General features: G+C 42.2%; 1 protein-coding gene, 1 long non-coding RNA gene and 1 pseudogene across 2 annotated transcripts; 1 reads left to right on the top strand and 2 right to left on the bottom strand.

Annotated features, from left to right (window-relative positions):
• Nucleotides 1-143: 143 nt before the first annotated feature.
• LOC129528192 (uncharacterized) lies at nucleotides 144-8077 on the bottom strand. Its single transcript, XR_008673415.2, has 3 exons — nucleotides 7937-8077; nucleotides 2394-2561; nucleotides 144-254 (listed from the first exon to the last, which is right to left on the bottom strand). It is a non-coding gene; the product is annotated as an uncharacterized lncRNA (long non-coding RNA).
• LOC101125924 (protein MIX23-like) lies at nucleotides 5579-6013 on the bottom strand. Its single transcript, XM_055368009.2, has one exon. The coding sequence runs from the start codon at nucleotides 6011-6013 to the stop codon at nucleotides 5579-5581; it is 435 nt and encodes a 144-aa protein (XP_055223984.1).
• Nucleotides 8078-18367: 10290 nt separating the features above from the next.
• Nucleotides 18368-19118, top strand: LOC115931463 (phosphomannomutase 2-like; annotated as a pseudogene).
• Nucleotides 19119-19458: the final 340 nt, after the last annotated feature.

Genomic DNA, 19458 nt, shown 5'->3' with positions numbered 1-19458 from the left:
ACATCACCAACAAAGCACAGCCTTACCAATCGGTGGTCAGTCCCTCCCGACACCTCTGTCCCTGTAAAGCCGGCAGTGCCCCTCCAAGGTTGGTCTTCCCAGGCAGTACACCTCTAGGTGATGGAGCGTGTCCTTACCTTGAGGCCTGGGTGCCCAGTGTGTCCCCTCCAATGAGCGAGCTGTGGATAGTGGGGGATTCCAGGTTAAGGGGAGACTAGTGGGGCTCCTACTTCCATCCTGCCCCATTGGGAAGGCTGTTAAAGAAACAGCAAGTGTGAAGCTGGGATGATAGAACATGTTTTCATTATTTAAACCGATACACTCCACAGATTGGAACAACAAAAAGAAAAATGGTACATCCGAACCATATCATTTTTATCACACTTAACTAAAATGCCACTTTATCAATATGACCATTTTTAAAAGAGCCAAAATCCAATTGTTTTTCTGTTAGAATATTTTCCAACATTCCTTTCCACCCAATTTATTCAATTTTTAAAGAACTCAAAGTAAAAGATATACACTCTCCTAGCAATATATGTGACAGCAATGCATGTCCATGTGCACCAGGTAAATAGAGAAGCTCAAGCCAAATGCCCATCAACAGCAGAGTGGGTAAAGGTAGCATCGGATGACAGTGGAATGCTGTGTAGCAAGACAATGAATGAGCTACAGCTACACATGGCCACAGAGCTGAATGTTTCCAACTTATTGTGAGCAAAAGCCTCTGGAAATCAAGGAACACACATCCTGAGTTACTCTATTTATAATAAGCGTAAACTAAAAGACAGCAAACTCTAGCACACAAAGTTGTAGTGGCTAGCTTTGGAAAGGAGGAGATACAAGGACAGTTTTGGGGTGCAGGTAACTTCTAGTTTTTGACCTGACTTGTAGTTACATGGGTGCTCATTTGGTGATAAATTACAGAGCTGTATATTAGGTTTCATGTGTTTTCTGTATATATGTTGTACTTTAGATTTTTAAATGTTTCACAAAATACTATGACAGTATATGGTCTATTGAAAATGTGGAAGGAGAAAGAGAAGACTCTGTGGTCCATTCTGTCACTTGCCAGCCCCTGGCTTCAGGCCCAGATGGCTCTAGGTGTCCCGGGTTGACTGAACTCTTGCAGCAGCCTCTTGGAATGAGCACCTTCCCCCACTCTGTCCCTTGGTAACATGGGCCCATCCTTAATGGCTGCGTTTGATAAACTCATCTGTGTTAGTGTGTGGATGACTCATCTGTTACCTCCTTCATGTGATGTATATAGGGACATCTGGATGGTGCATTCACCTGTCAGAGCAGGTGAGAATTGCATCCCTCATGAAAAACATGAATGAAGTTTTGTGAATATATGGTTGAACGTCGGGAGTGTCAGCAAAAGTCAGGTACAATTAGAGACACTTAAAAGGAAGAAAAACAATTTCATTTAAAAATAGGGCCTTAGTTTTTGTATGTGGAAACAGATAAAATTAACCTAAATGTCTTCTCCTGTCTCTGGCACTCTAGCACTCTGATTAGTTTCACTGGAACCAACCACTGGAGCCTCTAATCCGCTTCTCCATCTGCACTTCGCCAAGAGCATTCTAGGCAGAGCCCAGGGGGCCCTCGGCAACCCCCTGTGAGGAGGAGCTCGGTCTCTCTCTCTCTCCCTGACACCTGCTTCTGGACCTTGGTGTGGAAGTCCATGGAGAAGGGGTGCTGCCACTACTGAGGCTGGAGGTCAGAGGCTCATCAGAGAGGCTACCCTGACCTCCTAGTCCTGGGGCCAGCAAAGGGTGCAAGCACTGGCTAGTGGCTGGGTGCTATGACCCATGAGGCATACATAGAAACCAAGTCAGCATTTTGTTGATCTCCCAAAAAGGCTTCAGTTTTCTTCACTATTCATAATAATGGCAGAAAGTTCATTTTAGGAATATTTTCAATAATTATTGTCACCTGATGAGTAAATTAAACTACTACAAACAATCTGATTACAGAGCAGTGAAAGTCAATTCAGTTCTCCAGCTGTCTCAGGGGGACCAAGAAGTGGCAGTGCATATTCGAATACCTACTCAGGGAGAAATGTCACCAAATGCAGCCAGTGCATCTTATCCAATTCCCATTTACCTCATTCTACCTCAGCCTTCAGTACCCTCTGCCATACTCTATGGACTTACTCCAGTCCAAGCCACTCACCAAAATGGGACACCCAGACCCAAATGACTTTAAAAATCCAGCAGGGAGGTTGAAGAGCGAGGTGAGCAGAGCAGCAAACACACCAAATATCCCTGCCTCTGACCGCTGCACAAGCTCTTCTGTCCCTCTGGTCTTCTGTTTTTACCTCCAGACATAATGGATTTCTAGTTTCTCATGTTTCTCTACACCTTAGAAACATTCCTCAGAATTCATACCCTGAAAGGGATGTCCTCAGTTCATGGCTTGCCTGTGTACAGAATGGGGCTGATCTTCCCTGGCCTCCCTGTGAGAAACGTGGGCAGCAGCTTCAGGAACTCCCCCAGGATGCAGGCGGCCTTCATGTGAGACTCCTCCATGCCTCATAGGCAGTGCTGTACAATACCCTGCCAGGAACACACAACATACTCACGAAACCACCAACCACAGGAGATTTTAAAGGTGAGTGTCTCTACCAAGTGTTTACCAATACAGTAAGAAATGATGTCATGGCTGCGGGAAAACAATGGGCTTTGGCATAAAACATGGACTTAACTCCCTGGTCCTCTTAGGTGAGTGTTTCACCTCTAGAGTGTCAGATTTCTCATCTCTAAAGCAGGGTTGTCTCTTGCAATCCTAGAGGAAAACCGGAGGCTAATCTTCCTCAGGAGCACAGATGCAATAAACAGAGTAGAAAGTACCGATCCTTAAGTCAATTTGAAGAACCAAAACCAAACCAAAGAAGGCAAGGCAATCAATGTATTGTGCCAGATGACATGGCATATTGTGAAACCTTTTCAGTGGTTTTAAAATATTAGGGGAAAAACAAGCTCTGGGAGTGGCTACTGGAGAAATTTTCATGAAAGATGTCATGCTAAAACAAAATATTAAAGAATAGACAACTTTTTTTCCCTCTTGCGTAGGTAGTGGAAATATTCTAGTAAGCTTGTTATGAAGTGCAGGAGCCCGCCTGCCTGATTGAGCTGGAGGGGGTTTTGGGGGATAGCAATCCACAGTGTTGGAGAAAGTGGGCTTGATGCTTATCACAATCAAGGTCAACTTATGAACACTTTAATATGTGACTAGAAAGAACAGGAGAGTCCGTAATGCATTATCACCTCAGGAGTTCGCACTGAGTTCCATGGTTGGATGATGGGTGGATGGACAGACAGATGGACAGGTGGATAAATAGGTAGACTTGACATGAGTCAAGTGTTCTTGGCTTCTGGGAAGAAAATTTTTTAAAGTTTCCATTTTCTACAAATCTAAACAGCTTCCTCTGAAGCTGAATTTAGTAGCATTTAAAAATCATTAAACCAAGACAGAGTTCCTACATATAAACCAAATGCAGGCCAGATATTACCTACATTGCACTACAGCAGAAGCAGGATTGGACCCTGGCTGTCTGACATAAACACCTGTGTTCTTCTGCACTGTGCCATGGGAGACAAAAACATTTCATAAGAAATAGAGACTAGAATATGTATGTGCTATGTATTTACACACATAGATGACAATCAGGAATTAAGGCTAACCACATCTGGGCTTTGAGTCATATAAATAGGTTGGGAAAGATACATTTTACTACCCTATTGAAAGAAACCATTTATTTCTCACTCCAGCAGGAAAAATGTTTTTCAGTATTCACTTATCTGCTCATTGGCTCTTTTACTATAGACCAGGAGATGGATAGCAGGAAAATAGCCCCAATTGGAGGCCCAAGGTCATGAGCAATTGACTCAATGTAATGGAAGAGTGGAGCATTCGGAGATACCCGTACTAATGGGACCCACATGATGTGGGTGAGAACTATTAGGATGAGAAATAACCTGGGAATGCAATTAAATATTCAAATATTAAACAGAACACAGTTGAAATCTCCATTGCACTTTAGTTTTTGAAGTGATTCTTGCAGTCATCATTGCCTTTCCCAAACAAAGCAAGCTACTTGATATCACATGAACCTGTGCCATGAGGAATGATGATCAGTTTGTAAAATGCCAAAAAAGCTATTGTTTGCCTACATTAGTCACAATATTTTATCTACGTATTTCAATTTTTATCTAGGTATTTCAATTCAACATGTGTAAGTACAGTTCAAATGTCAGAAATTATTATCTAGTACATATTTGTAATATATCAATGAGCAATAACCACCACACTACTTCTCTTAAGAATCATTTGATGAAAAAAGCAGACTCCCATTCTTGGATTTTTCTCAGTTTGCACACATTACTTACTATGACAGCCCCATGTCCACCAGACATGTGCTCAGGAGAAGAACAGGAAATGTAAGCTTTTCTTATTAACCTAGATTTCTAAATGCATTACATATTTATGGTTAGAAATTATTCTAAATATCTGAAAGGGTTTGAAAGGAAGTTTCCCTTCCACTCTGAACTCCCAAACACCAAGTTAGCATTTTTGTTTGCATATCATCCCTGCACTGTATCTGCAAATACAAACAAGCACCAGGAACGCATGCTTCTGCATGATTATATTTATACAAAGTCTTCTGTAGCTCTGCATATATCACTGGTCAATGCATCTTAGCTAACATTCTGCATTTCAAATGTAAATCCATTTCATTATTTAAGAGCTACAAAGTAATCTTGCTATTGAAACCATGCTGCAGTGAACAGCTTTTTCTGCATCGCTCCTGGCACTCATGCATGATTGTATCTGGTGAAGCATTCCTGGAAGTAGGATGGCTAGAAAGTTACACTATCTTTAACCTTGGCAGAACCAAACTGCCTCCTGAAGAGATCATGTGAGTCAACAACCCCCTGGCCGTAATTTTGGCTTTCTGTTTCACTCTAAGTTTAATCCATGTGACATGAGTCCTAAAGGCACCGACAAATGAGTATTGCAGGATAAGGGGCACAGCTGAAATCATAATTTTACTACTTCACAAAATTTCAATAGTTTAGTTTCCTCCGTTTGTAAATAGCATTACAGAAAGATTACAATTCAAAATGATTGACATATTAATTTTTTTTAAGAGACAGAATCTTGCTCTGTCACCCAGACTGGAGTGCAGTGGCATGATCTCGGCTCACTGCAACCTCTGCCTCCTGGGTTCAAGAATTCTCATGCCTTAGCCCCCTGGTAGCTGGAACCACAGGCATGTGCCCCCACATCCAGCTAATTTTTATATTTTTCTTTTTTTTCAGAAAATTATTTTAATAGTTACAAAACTTTTTTTTTCAGAATCAGTATAAAATAGCAGTTGATTTCTCCATAATTATCAGAATTATTTATACTTGAGGTCTTGGCTAAGTGGGGCTGAAATCAACAAAACGTCTTGGACTGTTGGCTCAGAAATGATCCTAGAAAACCCGCCCTGTTGATTTCTGTCATGCTTAGCTCTCGTGAGATGACCCAGTCCTAAAAATAAAAAAATAAATAAAAAAACCAAAACTTTTTATTCATTCTTTTGCAGCTTGAAGTGAATTTGGCAGCGTTCATCAAACACCTTCCAGCTCCTGTCATTTGCCACTTCTTCAACATTCAGTTCTGACTGCATCCGTTTCAACTTTGTCTGCTCTTTTCTAAGTTGCTTTAATAACGTTAAATCGTCCAAATTCTTTTCTCTCTCTTCTCGGAGGTTTTTTACTACTGCTGAAGTCTGGGCTATACAATTTTTTTGGACTCTGTCTCTACTGTCATGAGCTGCCATCAAAGACTCATAAAGGTGTTTACAGGTTTGGCTGGCATCAATTTTCCCTGCAAAGGAAGGCGTTGGAACCGTAGTGTTTAATTCATGTACTATTCTGTCATCGATAGGCCTCATCACCTTGAGTAATTCCTGGAACTCGGCAAACTCCTCACAGTTCACACCGCCACTGGGTGCCGCCATATTGGACCTAGTTTTTATATTTTTCATACAGATGGGGTTTTGCCATGTTGACCAGGTTGGTCTCAAACTCCTGGCCTCAAGTGATCTGCCTGCATCAGCCTCCCAAAGTGCTGGGATTACAGGCATGAGCCACTGTGCCCAGTCATATTAATGTTTGTAAATGGAAAATGTGTGCATTGCTCAGGAAAAAGTAAGCTACCACCACTTATCTGTTCGAGATGCCTGATGGTGTGCTGAATTTGATTATGAAAATTAACATGATTAGTATAAGATGAAGTTTCTTTTCTTTGTTACATTTTAAAAATAAAAGGCTATTCAAATGAAAGACTAACCAGAGTAATTCAACTCTTAATGAGAGATAAAACTAAAACTTGACAAGGATTTGGAGAAATGGCTACTCTCATAGGCTGTTAAAGGAGCATAATTTAATGTAACCATTTAGGAAAAAGTTTGGCGTTATTAATGAAAATAAAAGATATGCACCCTTCTCACAATCTTCTCAACAGAAATGGGTGCCTGCATTATTCAAAAACATTGACAAAAATGCTCAAAGCAGCATTATTTGTGATAGCTAAAATTATAAAAAAATCCTCATGTCCATCAGTAGTAATGGATAAATTACAACATGTGACCGCAGTGGAATACTATACGGTGAGGAAACAAAAGGGCTATGGTTATGCTTAACTACATGACTGAATCTCTAAAACAACGTGAACAAAGAAGCCAAACACCAAGCAATACATATTGACTTCTTCTATGCATAATTATCCAAACCTGGAGAAGTCTAAACAGGGCATTAGAAGTCACAGCAGTCACCTTCAGAAGGGACCCAAAGGTGGCTAGTGGGTCTGGAATACTGACCTGACTAGGGGTGCATGGGTGCTCATTTTGTGAGGAATCACTGAGCTGTACATTCGTGTTTTCCCTGCTTTCTATACGTGTGTTAAAATTTAATTTTGAGATGTTTTGCAAATTCCTGTGACAACATAGGTCTATTTGAAAACTGTGAACGGAAAATGAGAAAATGTCAAACATCCTTTTTGGCTGCTGCCTTTCACCCCACTGCCTTCAGGGACCCTTGGCCTGACCTGACAAAGTACCCTCTTGAAATTAGTCCCTTCTGAGTCTGTCCTTGTCCATCATGTCCAAACTCTTACTGAATGCCATTGGTAAACACTGTAGTAATGTGTTAATGGCTGGATACTGCTTTCATAGAATATGCATGAACTGTGTAGAGGCAATGCATTATCCCACAGAGAAGGTGCAAATTCCATTCTCTATGAAGACACGGATGGACGGTCCTCAGGACCCCATTTAGGGCAGAGAGCATAAGTAGAGGAAGAAATAAGAGACGGTAAGGGGCCAGGTGCAGTGGCTCACACCTGTAATCCCAGCACTTTGGGTGGCTGAGGTGGGCGGATCTCGAGGTCAGAAGATCAAGACCATCCTGGCCAACATGTTGAAACCCCATTTCTACTAAAATATAAAAAATTAGCCGGGCATGGTGGCATGTGCCTGTAGTCCCAGCTACTTGGGAGGCTGAGGCAGGGGAATCGCTTGAACCTGGGAGGTGGAGGTTGCAGTGAGCTGAGACGAGATTACACCACTGCACTCCAGCCTGGGTGACAGAGCGAGACTCCGTCAAAAACAAAAGACAAAAAACAAACAAACAAATAAACAAAAAACAAAAAAACAGGGACATCTGTAATGATGAAGAAACTACTATTTTTTAATTGGGGTTAAAGGTATAACCCCAATTTTTGTATCTGGGAGGAGAAAAGGTTGAATTAAATGTTCTCTGCTATCCTTCCCCACTCTAAAACTCTGTGGATAATTCCAGTGGAACCCCATTGAGGGGTTCCAATTCACTTTTGTCTGCACTTTTTGCAGAGAAATCTCAGGGAGAAAGCAGGGCTGTCTTACCTTCCACCTCTAAGGAGCTCTCTTGTGCTCTTTTACTCCAGTGTTGGCTCCAGGACCTTGGGTAGAGGGTGCTGGTGATATGAGGTGGTCCAGGAGCTCATGAGGAAAAGCAAATGATAGGCAGCATCAGAACTCAGAGTTCTGGGTCCAATGGAGCCCTCGGGCTGCCTCAAGGGAGGCCACTTAGTTTTCTATTTCCCTATGTAAAATAAGACTCCTCCAAAAATAAAACTGTCACCTGTAGCACTAACTTACGTGCTATCACACACGAGATCACATGGAACTTCCTGCGTATTTCTTGGTGATCCAAGAAGTCTAGATTTTAAGTTCTAAATATCAACTTAGAGGACAACTACTGAAGCCTAATTTTGGAGGAGAGGAAAGAGTGCAGGGCCATCTTTCTTTAGGGAGAAACTCTGGGCTTCCTGAGAAGTTAGAGAACTGGGGAAAATGAAACCACAGCCCAGAGCCTGCGATAGGGGTGGGGAGTAGAGGCTGGAGCTGTGCTCAAGGTCAGGCTTCTCCTCTCCCCTCCCAGGGCACTGGAGCTCCAGCAGTGAGCCCAGAGTGAATATTCCCTCTGTCATCCACCCTGGGCGATCCCTTTAAACCAGGAGTCAACAGCGAGGACAGAAACATGAATGTGCTTTTAAAAGTCCTAAAAGCTCAGAGGATGATCATCAAGGTTTCCTACAGCCCTGGGCAAACCCTAGGAGTACTTTGTCTCCAGGTTCAAGCATGTGCCTGTAAGAGGCGTGGCCCTCACCTTCCCTCCACCACAGGTTGAGGGAACCCTAAACCTCTTTTGCACAATACCAAGGAGTGCTGACTAATCCAATGCAGAAGCTGTGATGTTTGGCAGATGCAGAGGCAGAAAAGGTGTTTTGGGAAAGATCATCTTTAAACAACACAGCACCCTCATAGCCCATAGAGACAGTTCTCACCACTACGCCAATAAACTTGGAAAAGACCAAACCAAACTTTACACATATTTCCTTTTTCTTTTTGATTCTATGCCCCCTCCCTCAGCCTCCCAAGCAGCAGGAATACCCTGAAGGCCCCTGGGAACCCTTGCCCACTGAGTCCCACCTGGAAAGCAGTTCCCTACCTGGAGAGTCCTCCTCATCAGTTATGCTCTCCAGCACCCACACTGGAGAAACACAAACAACAGGAGAAGTCATTTGAGAGAGGCTACCCACTCCTACTCCCGCTGAAGCCCCACTGCCTCACACAGGATTCCCTGGTCTTTCCTCTGGGTTCACAGATATTCCTGCAGCCTCTCTGGCCATAGCTTTCTACTTGAAAGTCATTTGCTCTCACCAGGCCCATAATGCTCCTTCCCATAGGAACCCAGAATCAGGTTTCTGTAAACTAGATCCAGCAAGTTTGTTCCTCAGGAAGTGAGCCATTTCAAGGTAAATACTCCCCTCTGAGGCTGATGGCATCTGCAATTATAGAACACATTAGGAGGATTAGATGATGCCACGCATGTCACACATATCTGTTATTCTCTTGGCAACTTTAGAAAATTGTAAGTATAGTGGTAGAGTCAAAGGTCAAAGTCCCCCAAAACTAGCACAAAGTACACCTACAGAAAAGACAAGAACTTTTCCAACAGAATTTACCTTTAAGGTTTATTTAGATGGGCAGTTTCACAACTCTTTTTTATTTTTCTTTTTTTTTTTTTTGAAGGAGTCTCGCTGTCCAGGCTGGAGTGCAGTGGCTTGATCTCGGCTCACTGAAACCTCCGCCTCCCTGGTTCAAGCGATTCTCCTTCTTCAGCCTCCCAAGTATCTGGATTACAGGCGCATGCCACCAAGCCCAGCTAACTTTTGTATTTTTAGTAGAGACGGGGCTTCATCATGTTTGCCAGGCTAGTTTTGAACTCCTGACCTCAGGTGATCCGCCTGTCTTGGCCTCCCAAAGTACTGGGAATACAGGTGTGAGCCACCGGACCCGGCCACTTTCATAACTTTTAATCCATGGGGAAAACTGCTGCTGAGGGAAAGGCCTCTGCATTGCAGTGGATAGGGAATGCTGCCATCTACAAGGCCCCAGTATGCCAGGTGTGGGTTGGTGAGAGGCTGCCAACCAGTACCACCCAGCAAGGGAGCTGTGGACATCATAGATAATGCACCCTGTCAGAATCCCATGTGTATATTTGACTGGAAAGGAAAGCAGCCAGGAAAGTAACATTTCTGTTTAAGACCAAGAAAAGTGTCTTACATTGCCAGCATCTTCTTTTTTGAAGATGTCTCCTACAGCACCCTCAGGAGGAGCTAGGAGAACACAGAGTAAGGGTCAGTGCCCTGGTGGTGGCAACTGTGTCACCCAGAGAGCTTTGTTTGGTGTGGTGCATGGAGGTAGCTGATCACAGCATGCGCCAACCTGATGCTGGGCCATGCTCCAGGTGGAAGGAGGAGGGCAACAGAGAGAGCAGGAGGGAACTGAGACAAGGAGGCCTAGGCCTTGTCCTTGTCCTAAGGCATCATGAAGCAGCACAAAGGAGTAAACCCAAAATGGACCTAAAATGCACACCAAGGTTCAACAGAAGGGTCCCTTCATCACTCACATGATTTGAAACTCTTCTACACAAACAAGACTTTCTTAACGTATTCAAGATTATCTCAGTGTACTAGAATCAAATTATGTTGGTACTGCATCTATTATCTATTTTACAGGATTTATCACTTAATTAAAAGCCAATTTTATTGGTGAAATAGATTCAATTTTAGGCAAATTATTCTATTTATCGCAAATTCTTTTTCATACAGATAACCGAAACATTAAAAATACTGAAATACTACAGATTAGAAATAGTCATACTTTCCCCTTTTTAAGTCTTCTTCTTGAGCCATGGTGCACGCGCAGCACTCTTGGGCTGCTGTGATCAGGAGATCCAGGATCCTTTGTGCCACCCTCCCTGGAGACATTACCTAGAGGTCTCACTTCAGGCAAAGAGGCCAAGCTCAGAGCCTGCTGGATCTGCTCTGCTGAAGCTAAGGGACATGACTCAGACACGCTCTACAGTGGGAAGCGGTTTCCAGGTTCAGATATGCATCATCTACTGAAATGAGGAAGTAGAAAAAATAGAAATTGACAAGTTCATGAGAAACTGCCCATAAGTGCAGGTGTAATTATTTTTGTCAACTGCCTTACATTCAGTATGTATTCAGACATATATAAGGTATTTTTATAAAAGTTGCAATTTTTAATTTTTTGTCAGTTATGTTAAATCTAACTTATCAGCTGTCAATATAAAGATTCTACCTCATTTTCTTTGTGGTTTCCAGAAAATCTAGCACATGGTAAGTAGAACACCAAAATATTTATTAAATGAAAACACAGAGCAGGGGTTGGGGACAGGCAGGCACGCAGGCAGGCAGTTATATTTGCTTACCTGGATGATAGTAAACTACACAAAACCTTAGTTAGATTAATACTGAAATTGCCTTCTGCTTTGGCTGTTTGCCATTTTGGAAGAAGGACAACAATGAAGATGAACAGGAAATAAATGAGAAATAGAGACCTTTGCTTACTAGCTAAAGGCTACCTACTGTAACACGAAATTGTCTACAAATGGTTTTCAACTCTGCGTGCTGTAATTCAGTGACAGAGTTCCCTAATTCCTCCTGTCTGGCTTCAAGTCCAGCTACATCGCCGCTGTCTTCTTTACAACTTGCAAGATGCTGCTGCTACTGCACTTATCTGCTGTATGAGATTTACACTTGTTTTAAAGCAAAACTTTTATTTCATGTAGGCTAATGGCCAGGCAGGCTACACTAGTCAGTTAACAGTGAGACGGTTCCTCATGGAGGAAAGGTTAGGTTGAGGCTGAGGGTCCTTAATCCAGATGTATAACAGAGTTGCCACGAGGCAACGGAAACCACACTGAGTGGTGCAGTGTTCTTATCTGTCTCTCTTCACCATTTTTAGCTGGCAGGATTTGAGCATTTTAGGGCTTGTGAACATTACTAAATCTACTGAAATATATCACTGATCCTTATAAGCTTTGGCCAGCTGCTGAGCAAAATAACTTCAGAACTGTTCTATATGGTCCCCCATGTCTTAGAACCCGTGAGCTGACCCAAAACATCCGGGGATCTTTGTGCTTTTGACACTGAGGACTATGCTGGTCTGTAGGAAGATGTGCCTATAACTGCTCTGGGTTATGTGACCATGGAGGTCACTTTATGGTGATGGGCAGAGTCTGGGATCTCTCAGGCTCAGTGCTTTAGGGCTTGTACATGAATGCTGGACTCCTGCATGGTGATGAACACCCTGTGACTGACGCATAAGTGCATGTCAGCAGGTGACTGTCAGCATTGGGCCACACACCTGAGCTCATGTTTTGACTTTTTCATTCAGGAGCTCAAAAGCTGGGGCCACTCCCATTGGCCCTTCAGATTCTCCACCTGAGCAGTGAGGGTAATAACAGGTGGCTCCGGCACGGGTGAATGAGTCATGTACGGAGAGAGTAGAACCGGGGTGGATTTTACTTTTTAGAAGCGGAGACTGGCAATTGTGCTGTGTAAATGGAAAATCTCTCCTGAGAAAACACACTAAAACACACACAATCATATCACACAATGCAGACTCATAAGACACCAGGCAAGTGCACAGCCCAGTGCCCCCATAGGAGTGCAGCTGGTTCATCAGATGGAGACATTTGGTCATAATTTTTGCTTGGAGAACTTAAAAAAAAAAAGCCCACTACACTTATTCCTATCAGAATCCCAGAATCAGGGTGGCTCTTCACATTGAAGCCAGCAAGGATGTCACACCTTTCTTGGCATCCAAACTTTTCTTTCTCAGCAAGTAATTCCAGAGTACTTATTGGAGTCACACCTCAGAGGGGCCGCCTGCACGACCTGCAATACAGAAACAAAGCTATATGAGGGGCACACTGAGCTGTGGATTGTTTGCACCTGGCTCTGTTTCTCTCAAAGAGCATTAAAAACTGGATCAGAAACTGTAGTCAACTCCAAGGACCCCAAAACAGGGTAGGATGCACACTGGAAAAGACATGAGCTTTTCCTAGAAGGTGTATCTCTTAGGTCCATTTAGGTCGGCAAGTGCAAAATGCTTAATCCAAGAAGACATTGCTTCCAAGAACAAGGACCCCAGGGATACAGTCTATAACCTGAGGCCATCATATGTAAATGTCATTTTGGATTACATATCAGTTGCTAAGAATCTCTTCTTCCACCACCCCAGAAAACAGTATTTAATGTCTATAATGCACATCGTTTTTTTCACATGTAAAGTTAATTGAAAAAGCAACCAAGAAAGGAACATGTCTATTTTAGGGAAAGCAGGCAACCTCACCCTCACATCGATCGGCCTCTCTTCATCTCCTCTGCCCTCATGAGCTGGAAACTCCTGAGAGGATAGAAGGACACAGAGCAACTGTCGGTCATAGATGCTTCTGTTCATGATTTATCCAGGGAGCTCTGCTGAATGTAGACAATAGGACAGTGTGTGTGGATGTGTTCGGTTAAAAGCACAGCTTGGACTGCGCTAGAAAATTTTTCCTCATGAAAAGACAGGCAAGAAAGAGGAGCATGAAAGGAGTGAGAAACTGAGTCCCTGGCATTTTGCTAATGGCAACCTAATGCAACAAGAATAAGTCAGTCTACAAACAGTACTGAAGTACATGCTGTAATTTGATGAGAATCCCATTACTCACACTGCTGGTTTTGAAACCCAGCTAAATGGTTTTCTAAACCCCGTAAAACAATATTAGCTTGTAAAATTTATGTCCCAAGACCATTTTTATGTCTATGGATCCACATTGGCTGTCACTGCAGTTATTATGTGTTTTAGGATTTTGCACTTGAATAAAAGCAAAGTTTAATAGACAGATTGGATTAAATTCCCGGCAAAAGTCTATTGTATTTATTCACTAATCCTTTGTTATAACCAATGACAGAATTAGAAACACTGACATTATATCCTTTAAAATAACCATTATTAATAACCCACTATTTTTTCATCCAGACCGCCTTTTCTTTGTCATGTATGCATATTGAGTATGAAGAATATCTGTGCTTGTTCTGGCCAGCTGATGTTGGACAGTTTATTTCAGGAGAGGAGATGTGGGTTGAATACTGGTATGTTTTAACTCTGCAGTACAAACAGTTGCAACAAGTTTGGTGAACTAATCACCAAACGGCCCTTTGCTGCCTTATTTGTCATTGTGCCTTATGTGTAGCTTGCAGGATTTGATCACTCCTAGGTCTTTTGGTGATAATACACTCTACTGTTTCAAAAATATTTCTTCAATCTTACCTGTTTGGGGCCAACTGCTGAGGAGTGCCCTCAGCACTGAAAGAAGTTCATGGAAGTCTCTCAGTGCTGCTTCCCAGTGGCCAGAACTTGTGACCTGGCCATGGCATGAGAAGTATCTGGGCCCTCTCTCTACTGCCCACACCAATGGCTATGCCCAGTGATACAGTTACATTCCCTGATGTCTGCCCTAAGCTATGTGATTACTGTGGCCACCCTGTAATCACAGCCAGTGCCTGGGATGTCTGCAGACTCACAGAAATCTAGGACACACATGAGTGAGGAAGCCACCTATGCTTATAACTCATGGCAGGGTGGAGAGCTACCCTTCTCGGCGTGATAACTGCAGTTCAACGACTCACTGCTTCAGCCTTGGGGCCACATGTCTAGGTTCACGTCTTGTCTCCTTCACTTAGGAGCCTGCAAGTTTGGGCACATTCATTTAGCACCTCAGTTTCTCCATCTAAGGAGTCTGGACAGTAAACTACCACAACTTAGGTGAGGTTTGTAGTGAGGGTTGAATGGGATGCTAAAAGTAACGCGTGTGTTGTGTATGGTCAGCAAGGTCAATTAGAGGTGAACTGACTTGCCTGAGGTCTCACAACTTAGCAAGATTCAGAGCTGCTTTCAAACCCAGGAGATAAGCTTCCAAGTCAGGGCTGATTCCATAACACAGACCTGTTTTGTTCAAAAATAACCACTTCAGCTTAGCCCAAACTTGGTTTTCAAGGAATCAGATAGCTCTAGGTGTCAAAAATGCTTTTGGTGACATCCTGATTCCATGCAGTGGCTACTTCCAAAAAAATTTTTTTTAAAGTGAGTGCTGTCTACAAAATGAACCAGTAACCTGACAAAAAATCCACAGATACCTGGTCCAATGGGATGAACACCAGTTTACCTGGAGAGGAGAGTGACCTGCTATATCATCTTGGTGTTCTAAACTCATGATACACTATTATCTCTTATGACTTATTCCTCCCAAATGTAAGTGGCTCTGCCTGAGCCCACTGCCCAGCTACAGAGATGAGCACAGCCCAGCCTTGGAACAGTGCTCGGGATGAAGCGACAGGAGAACCATTTTGGGCATCTCTTACCTCTGAGGAGGGCAATGGGTTGGGTGAAAGTATATTATTGATATGTCTGTAAGTAGAGAATTCTGGGTAATACACAAAAATATGTTTAGGAATCATGTTGTGGTAGATAAATGGACCTAGACACAGACATTATCATTAGATATTTGGGAAAACTCATGATATGAGGAGAAGCAAAAGCAACAGGATCTCACACGTCATGAGCTCAGTACACATTTCCGTCTCAGGAAAAGAAGGAAGCCATGTTAAAAAGAAGGTCAGGCTTCTTCATTTGTGAAATGCTTCCCTGCACATTTCCTCCACTCCAGATTCACTGCAAATTTCTGATATTAGTAATTTAAAAGGTCATTAATGATGTTAAAGCAAAAACAAAATAGACATTGCCATATTCTTCCAGTTACTAGCTAACAGGGAGCGTTGGTGTGCAGAACAGAATAAGAAATACTACGTATTACTAAAAGGAAAAAAACAAAGACATCATCTTGAAGAAAGAACTAAAACTATAAATTGTGGAATAAGAAGACAAATTATTTTTTGAACAATCTAACTAGGCCATTTGGAAGGACATCATTCAGTAGGGAGTATGAATTTAACTGTACAGTAGCAATATACATTTCATATCTTGAGAAAATAGATATGAAGCCAATAACTTCTCTACCTTTTTATATATAGAAAATATGAAATAATCTATAAGAATGCTATTAATGTTAACAAGTTCAAAGTTGCAGAGTATAAGGTTGACACTCAAATGGCAGCTGTGTTAATATACACCAACAATGAACAGTCCAATAAGAAAATTGCATATGTAATTCCATTTATAATAACATGTAAAATGATTACATACTTAGTAAGATAGCTAACCAAGGAAGCAAAATACTTATACCTCAATAAGAACAAAACATTGCTGAAATAAAGTAAAGAGGATATAAATAAGTAGAAAGGCATCCTGTATTCATGGACAGGAAGACTAAACATTATTCAAGTGCAATACTATACAAAGTGATGTACAGATGCACTACAACCCCTGTCAAACTGCTGACAACGATGTTTGCAAAAATGGATAAGAAAACCCTCAATTTCGAATGAATTTTCCAGGGGTCTCAAATATTCAATAACATTGTAAAAGAATTGTGTTGGAGGACACACATTTATGAGATTGAAATGTACAATACAGTTACATATACTCAAAAAGTATGGTCCTAGAATTAGGGCACCCATAAGGACCACTGGGACTGATAGAGAGCCCAGAATTAAACACATACATATACAGCCAAGTGATCTTCAACAAAGTGCCATAAATATACAACGGAAAATGGAAAGCCTCTTCAGCAAATGATGTTGGTAAAACTGCACATTCTCATTCAGATAAACAAACTGAATGCTTACCTTACACCATATAAAAATTAACTCAAAATGTGTCAGAGACCTAAATATAAGAGCTAAAATTATAAAACTCTCAGAAGAAAATATTGGGATAAGGTTTCATAGCAGTGAATTTAGCAACCTTTTAATGAATATGACACTAAAAATAAGGCAATGCTTAAAAAAATCAATTTTTATCCCAGAACTTAAAGTATAATAAATAGAAAAAAATCAATTTTATACAAATTAAGGAAGTTTGTACATCCAAAGTTCTAAACAAAGGGAGAAATATTTGCAAATTATACATCTTGTAAGAAATTAAAAATTAGAATATATTCTAAAACTCCTAAAAATCTACAACAACAACAAACAAAAGACAAAAGACAATTCTAAAAATGGGCAAAGTACCTGATTATATAAGTCTCTAAAGGAGGTATACCCAGCAGAGGAAAAGCTGCTTGGCATCATTAGTCATTAGGGAAATGCAAGTGAAAAGCACAAAAAGGTTCCAATATACACCTACTAGGATAATTTTCTTTTTTTTTAGATGAAGTCTTGCTGTGTTGCCCAGGCTGGAGTGCAGTGGCTTGATCTTGGCTCACTGCAACCTCTGGCACCCAGGTTTAAGCGATTCTCCTGCCTCAGCCTCCGAAGTAGCTGGGATTACAGGCGCGTGCCACAATGCCCAGCTAATTTTTGTACATTTAGTAGAGACGGGGTTTCAGCATCTTGGCCAGGCTGGTCTTGAACTCCTGACGTCGTGATCCACCCACCTCAGCCTCCCAAAGTGTTGGGATTACAGGTGTGAACCACTGTGCCTGGCCTTAGGATAATTTTTTTTGTTTTGTTTTGAGACAGAGTCTTGCTTTATCGCCCAGGCTGGAGTGCAATGGCACGATCTTGGCTTACTGCAAGCTCTGCCTCCTGGGTTCACGCTATTCTCCTGCCTCAGCCTCCCAAGTAGCTGGGACTACAGGCGCCCGCCACCACGCCTGGCTAATTTTTTTCTATTTTTTAGTAGAGACAGGGTTTCACTGCGTTAGCCAGGATGGTCTCGATCTCCTGACCTTGTGATCCACCTGCCTCGGCCTCCCAAAGTGCTGGGATTACAGGCGTGAGCCATCACTCCCGGCCGGATAATTTTTTTAAAGGAAAATAGTTTAAAATAAGTGTTTAAAGGAAAACAAGAAATTGTAACTGTAATACATTGCTGGTAGAAATGTATAAAGTTGCAATCATTGTGAAAAACAGTTTGCAGTTGCTCCAAAGGTTAAACATAGAACTACCACTGGACAGGAATTCTAGTAGTAGGTATATACCAAAAAGAATGGCAAACAGAACTCAAACAGATATTTGTACACTAATGTTGATAGCATCACTATTCACAAGGGCCAAAAGATGGAAATAATCCAACTATCAGTGAACAAATGAATGCATAAAAACAAAGTGGTATATACATGCAATGGTACATCATCCATCTATAAAAAACAATTTTGATATATGATACAATGCGGATGGATACTGAAAACATTATGCCTAATGAAATAAGCCAGACACAAAAGGAATATTGTAGGATTCTACTAAAATCAAGTGCCTAGAATAATCAAATGCATAGACACAGAAGATGGGATAGAAATTACCATGGGCTGGTGCCAACCAGTCTTGTAAGGTGCAGTTGGAAACCGGGGACATGGCAGCACCCGGCCCAGTGCTCTGCCTTTTGGACGTTGATGGGACCCTGACCACCCCGCAGCAGAAAATTACCAAAGAAATGGATGACTTCCTACAAAAATTGAGGCAGAAGATCAAAATCGGAGTGGTAGGCAGGTTGGACTTTGAGGAAGCGCAGGAGCAACTGGGAAATGCTGTGGTTGAAAAATATGATTACGCGTTTCCAGAAAATGGCTTGGTAGCATACAAAGATGGGAAATGCTCGTGTAAATGGAATATTCAAAGTCACCTGGGTGAGGTCCAAATCCAAGATTTAATCAACTATTGTCTGAGCTGCAATGCAAAAATTAAACTCCTGAAGAAGAGGGGTACTTTCATTGAACTCTGAAATGGGATGTTAAACATGTCCCCTATTTGGAAGAAGCTGCAGCCAAGAAGAATGCATTGAGTTCTACGAATTCAATAAAAAAGAAAATATAAGAGAAAAAGCTGTAGCAGATCAAGGAAAGAGTTTGCAGGAAAAGCCCTCACGTTTTTCATAGGAGGCCAGATCAGCTTTGATGTCTTTCCTGATGGATGGGGCAAGAGGTATTGCCTGTGACATGTGAAAAATGACGGTTATAAGGCCATTTATTTCTTTGGAGACAAAATCATACCAGGTGGCAACGACCACGAGACCTTCACAGACTCCAGAACCGTGCTACTCCATGACGGTGCCTGAGGACACACGCAGGATCTGTGAAGAGCTTGCCTAATGTGTGAGTGGGAGGGGCAGGGGGGGTCCCGGCTGACTAGCCAGCAAGGGGCATTCGGTGGCCAAAGCCAAGGGCCCTCCCGCATATGCTCACCCACCCACAGCCCAGCCAAGCTCTGTGTACTGTGCCAAGCACGTGTGGTCTTGACCTGCACCCCTGACATGCCGTGCCTCCACCTCCAGTGCCAGAAGCTTCCAGAAGGGAGGAGAAAAGAGTTGTCAAGAATTGCTTAGAGGAATACCTCACATGAAAGATTTTCCCCACCCATCCGCGGCCCCCTAGTCTAATATACCCACCCCAATATGTGCAATCACAGTACACATGGTTTTTGGGGAAATTTCCCCATCACTCCAGG

The sequence above is a fragment of the Gorilla gorilla genome, chromosome 17 (genome assembly GCF_029281585.2).
Source record: "Gorilla gorilla gorilla isolate KB3781 chromosome 17, NHGRI_mGorGor1-v2.1_pri, whole genome shotgun sequence".
Lineage (NCBI taxonomy): Eukaryota > Metazoa > Chordata > Mammalia > Primates > Hominidae > Gorilla > Gorilla gorilla.
This window is presented reverse-complemented; position numbering and strand designations above follow the sequence as displayed.